The sequence below is a fragment of the Priapulus caudatus genome, unplaced genomic scaffold, assembly GCF_000485595.1.
Source record: "Priapulus caudatus unplaced genomic scaffold, Priapulus_caudatus-5.0.1 Scaffold833, whole genome shotgun sequence".
Lineage (NCBI taxonomy): Eukaryota > Metazoa > Priapulida > Priapulimorpha > Priapulimorphida > Priapulidae > Priapulus > Priapulus caudatus.
In genome coordinates this window covers 126,905-131,930 of record NW_014577894.1, presented here as the reverse complement: position 1 = coordinate 131,930, position 5,026 = coordinate 126,905, and the positions used below count along the sequence as shown (strand labels likewise).

General features: G+C 40.7%; 2 protein-coding genes across 2 annotated transcripts in view; one reads left to right on the top strand and one right to left on the bottom strand.

Moving 5' to 3' along the window:
* The window catches only part of LOC106813839 (tetratricopeptide repeat protein 16-like), a 4,846-nt gene extending 1,963 nt beyond the window's left edge, over positions 1-2,883 (bottom strand). Inside the window, exons 1-2 of the mRNA XM_014818070.1 lie at positions 2,812-2,883; positions 1,743-1,909 (exon numbers count right to left, since the gene is read on the bottom strand). Of these exons, the coding sequence (XP_014673556.1) occupies positions 1,743-1,909; positions 2,812-2,883 (239 nt within the window). The remainder of the gene's footprint in view (positions 1-1,742; positions 1,910-2,811) is intronic.
* A 42-nt stretch (positions 2,884-2,925) lies between these two features.
* Positions 2,926-5,026, top strand: part of LOC106813838 (5'-nucleotidase domain-containing protein 3-like) — a 56,000-nt gene continuing 53,899 nt past the window's right edge. Inside the window, exons 1-4 of the mRNA XM_014818069.1 lie at positions 2,926-2,949; positions 3,280-3,493; positions 3,939-4,027; positions 4,160-4,265. Of these exons, the coding sequence (XP_014673555.1) occupies positions 2,926-2,949; positions 3,280-3,493; positions 3,939-4,027; positions 4,160-4,265 (433 nt within the window). The remainder of the gene's footprint in view (positions 2,950-3,279; positions 3,494-3,938; positions 4,028-4,159; positions 4,266-5,026) is intronic.

Genomic DNA, 5,026 nt, shown 5'->3' with positions numbered 1-5,026 from the left:
TTATTACATTTATATTACATTTATTACATTTATATTGATATATCATGCGCAAATGCGTCCGTGCGCTCGCGCGCGCGTGTGCGTGTGTGTGATACAGGCTGTATTACATAAGAGCAATATCGTTTCCATAGCATCAAGAGCACATCAGGGTTTAGGTGCACATGAAAACATAGGTGAAAACATGTGATCGTCAGTGCACGTTGTGTACACAGGTAACACACGTACTAACTGATGTCACGATGTAATTAGCAAGCTACCACCTAGTGGAAAAGACGTGAATGTACGCGTGCTTCCACGGCTGAAATTATTTCCATGGGAAGCTGGCTTTCTCAATTGCCGTGTCGTTGAGAACGTAGCACTAGTAATTAACTGCGCTATAAATCCTGATACGCCCGCACGCGGTTGCCACAGGAACCGCTATAGCTGTAGCTACGAACACTTATTTACTTGCCAATGCGGGCGTTCATAATACAAATGTTCGCGTCCGCCTGCAGGGGAGAATTTATATGATATGCGCGCCTGCCAGGTTGATGACCTATACTTTTACGCAAACATTTTCCCATGCTCTGCGTCAACAAAGACAGAATTTTACTGAAAATTTATAAACGAATCGTACACGCGCCACATTCTAAATAAATAAATGGGTCTAGGAGACAAGGGTGAATGTATTTTTAGAAGGCGGCGTGATCGAGCGAGTGTTTTAACGCACACAGCTGTACCTACACGCGCATATGTGCGCGTACACGCACCAATTCACGCCGGTTTATTTATCTCTTTGTAAGAACCAACGAAAAACGTCTGCTTCCAGACTTTGTACTCCGGAGCAAAAAGGCAAGAATTGAGGTGAAAATACAAGTAAAAGCTGTTATACACTATATTTACCTCCCCGCAGACTCGGTGTGGCTGTTGTGGTGTTTATTAGCTCTTGATAATAAATATATATGTGGCTGCGGAAAATATGTGACGTAAGCACACACCCAGCATTCTAAACAAAACAAAAACTTTTAAGAGCCATAAATGCTCGTAAATTCCGCTGAAGTTCTGCAGGTTCGAATATCTCCCCAAGACTGAGCAAAAACTCTCAATATTTAATTTCAGATGTATTAGACAAGATAAGAACTGAACGTTGTAGATTATCACTGAATTACTATTGCATGAGATCGATCGCTATATTATTCAGTTGAAATTGTGAAATTGCAACTCAATTATATAAACAATTTCGACCGATGATATTAAAGCATTATTTTTTATTAAAAACGCCTAGACTATTAAATTTTAATAATCACAAATCCCACTACACAACATTGAGCAAGTCACATATGAGCATAGCAGATGAGCATAGCAGATGAGCGTTTCAGCAATAAGGATGATCAGCTTATCTCTTCATCTCTTCTCTGTTTCTTTCTTTCTCTCTCTCTCTCTCTCTCTCTCTCTCTCTTCTCTCTCTCCCTCTCTTTTCTCCCTCTCTATCCCTCACTCCCTCTCCCTCTCTCTCTTTCTCGCTCTCTCTCTCTTTCTCTCTCTCTCTCTCTCTCTCACACTTTCTCCCCCTCTCTATCCCTCATCCCCCACACAACTATCCACTGCTACTGTTCGGCTACGCGAATTTAGCACCGTTCATTAACGCCGTTGTATATCAACGCCACTTCTGAAGCATGCAGAGACTCGCACTTAATTGTAAACTCGCGAACACACATCTAAACTCGTGCATACGTCTGTCTGTTCGTACGATGCTGACTTACTACTGCTTGGCCTTCGCGGCAACGATCGCCTCCATGGGAAGCCGCCGCTCGATCTTAGTCTGGAAGGAGCCGGTGAGTATGTGAAGACTCTCCCTGCGTCTCCGTGCTCGGCGGGCCTCCCCGGACACCAGGTCGGGAACGGAATCAGGATGCCGAGATGCCTCCAGCTATATATATATATATAAGAGTCCATAATAGAAAATTAGAAATGGAGATTTTCTATTATGAACTCTTGATATATATATATATATATATATATAAAGTGACGGGAAACCAGATTACATTTTTACATCCCACATATTCCTATGAAATCCTATGGCTATATTTTCAAAATGCGCGGAATTTTATACCCACATACGCGGCGAATAAACATGTGTAAATACAGCTTTTTATGTGTATGAATACAACTTTCCTCAAAAATCTATCATTTGGTTTCCGTAATGTCTTGGTTTTCGTAAAAGGTTTACGCTAAAGCCTTATGACCAGTAAATAAATATAAATATTACCTATAGGCCTATATAAAATAAATATGAATATATACCAGTCGTATTTCGGATGAAATCAGTGAATTTGCGTGTTGTGCACCGGCAGTGCAATATTTATGGGATCAGTGGCTTAATTTGTTTACTTTTATAAGGCAACGACAACGTACGCGAAGCGCCATCTTTTTTAAACGAAGAGTATGAAAACAAGCCTTCGGAACAGGCGGAATTTCTGGGTAGTATATACACATGGGCAGACTCACATATTCTAGAAAACGGGTACAGTCGGGTTGCCAAATGACAGAACGTTGCAATCGGGTATATACAAGGTTTTTTGTGGTTTCCTGATCTTTAGACTATCATGAACCGGAATCCACCGGGTGCCACTTTGGCAACCTTGGGCAATTTTTTTATCACAAAAAATGCAGATCGTATATTTTCGCATTTGAGTGCGTATAAATTAAGGGGGTCGGTATGCTAAACTTGCAATAACTTCTGTAATAATAGGTCAATCCTCAAACATTTGGTATTGCTTTTCTCATTAAACAGTCATGCACAATCCTAGACTAATTACACCCACAACATACGATCCGAACTGCATGCAGCGCCCCCTTCGTACAATCAGGATTCAACATTGCCAGAGCGAGCGAGAGCGCCATCTGTCGTGGAGTTTGCATACGATCAGAAGCCAAGTATTCAAAATGGCAAAATGGCCACCACAAACTGTCAGCGAAGCCATAGATTGCTAGTCTATTACACATGTACATTTCAAATTGTCTCTATATGAGACATTTAAATGTTAGTTGGGTCTTAGCACACAATTATGTAATGATTATATCACTAAAATTCGCAATATGTTCTAATATAAATACATTATACATCAGCTATCATTTATACATTTACACATCTCACCTTCAATTCAGGTGTGAATCTTCTGATATAGAAAGTTTACCTGAACTGCCACTATCCTGTATGCATCTCAGATTGATCACTAGAAACATGTCTAGCAGTGTGTTCATTGTGACACTTATCATAATGCAGCCTCACATTTACAGAATGATGTGCATGACAATCCAATATCCTTACAACTGCACTTTCCAGTATGTCATGGCTTGTTTGAGGCATATCTGCAAGCAACAACTTTCATGAGTCTGGAGGTGCAACTGCTGTATTTCCAAAAGTGGGATGAGGTTTGCCTTCAAGAAGTTTCCAACCATAGATTGAAATATCTACGTTTGGTGGACCTGGCAGTCTTCCGAATCATAGCCTGTAAGTGACCACGTTTCATATGTTCAGCAAAGGCGTCATCAGTTGGTGGCAATGACATGATAGAAGAATTCTTTTTCATGCTAAAGAGCTTATATCGTAAAGCATTCATGCTTATACGCTGTCTGGCACCATATAAAAGACAGTATAAGTTTTCGCCGGTCTCAATCCAATCATCTACTCGTGTATCACGATCACCATTAATGTCTAATCATAGATTGGCATGATTCATCAATACATTGAGAGCTGTCACCTTTCCCTCACGGTAAGGACACGAAACTGTGCCACGTCCTGTCGAAGCATGCAGAGGTAAGAGCTGCCATCAAGTTTATTTGCAGAAGCATTGATATCGATAATTTGGCCATCAAACTTCTTCATTGTAATTTGAGCTGATAGCTTGTTCTTTCAGTAGAAGTACATAAGTGTATCCATATCTGTGTCATCGCAGATGATCTGGATTTTCCTATTGCTTTGCTGCCTAATCATATGCAGCCTGCAACTCACAAGGATCACATCGGCTTCTTCATGGTCAAACAGGCACTGGTTTTCTCCTATCATGAATGGGAAGCAGCAGCTCATCCGCGGGCATATCATTTCAATTAATTTCTTCTTATTGTGCTCGCTTCTCATCACAATTTCTCGTTGTGGCCAAACTGTGTTTGGTGTCAGTTTGAGTTTAGTTGCTCCAGCAACCGCATAGCGCCTGTCCCGTTCATGAGACTTAACGGAGCCATCATGATAATGGTCAAATATCATGTACACATCGTGATCCCTGGTTAGCGCTTTCTGGCAAGACTCAGCAAACTGTTCAACTGTTCTTTTGCCACAAGATGTGATACATCATAGCATTTTAATCTACTAGTTAGACATCTGGTTTAATCGACCAAGAAGTATGCACTGCAAGTTTTGCAACAAGATTTGTTTTATTGCCCTTTCTCAGGTCTCCATACTTATCAAACAGACAGAATAGCACAGGGGCAAGCTTATATCTGAACAATTGTTGCAATCGCATTTGTCTCTTCTGACTTACAACAAGCATGCGGACATAAAGGTTCTCCATGTCGTACATTTTTTATCACCCAACTTTACACTTTTCTAGGTTGTTTCCATTGTGAAGATTCTTTTTTTCAAAAGCTCGTGAAAGCCAGCTGGTAGTTTAGCTCTAAACTTAGAAACCATCGTCTCCCCAATAGCAACAGCATCGTGCACATTCACCTTTTTCGGAAGCTACATGTCCATTGACGATGTTTACTACTCTATCAGTTTCGCACTTCAGTGGATGTGATGCTCTTGTAGTTCGTCTCTTATCTTTTGCCTGTCATTAGCATCAAGCTTCTGTCGTGCTTTGCCTTCTTCCTTGTGTGTGTGTTACCTGTGTTTATATTTACATCTACATGGACAAAGAAACCATGTTGCAGATGTGATAGGACAGTATCTAGCCCGCTACTTGGTCAGGTGATTGGGTCAACCCTACAAGACCACCCTTTGCTTTTCTATATGTCTATATGTCTATATATGTCTATATGTCTATATATG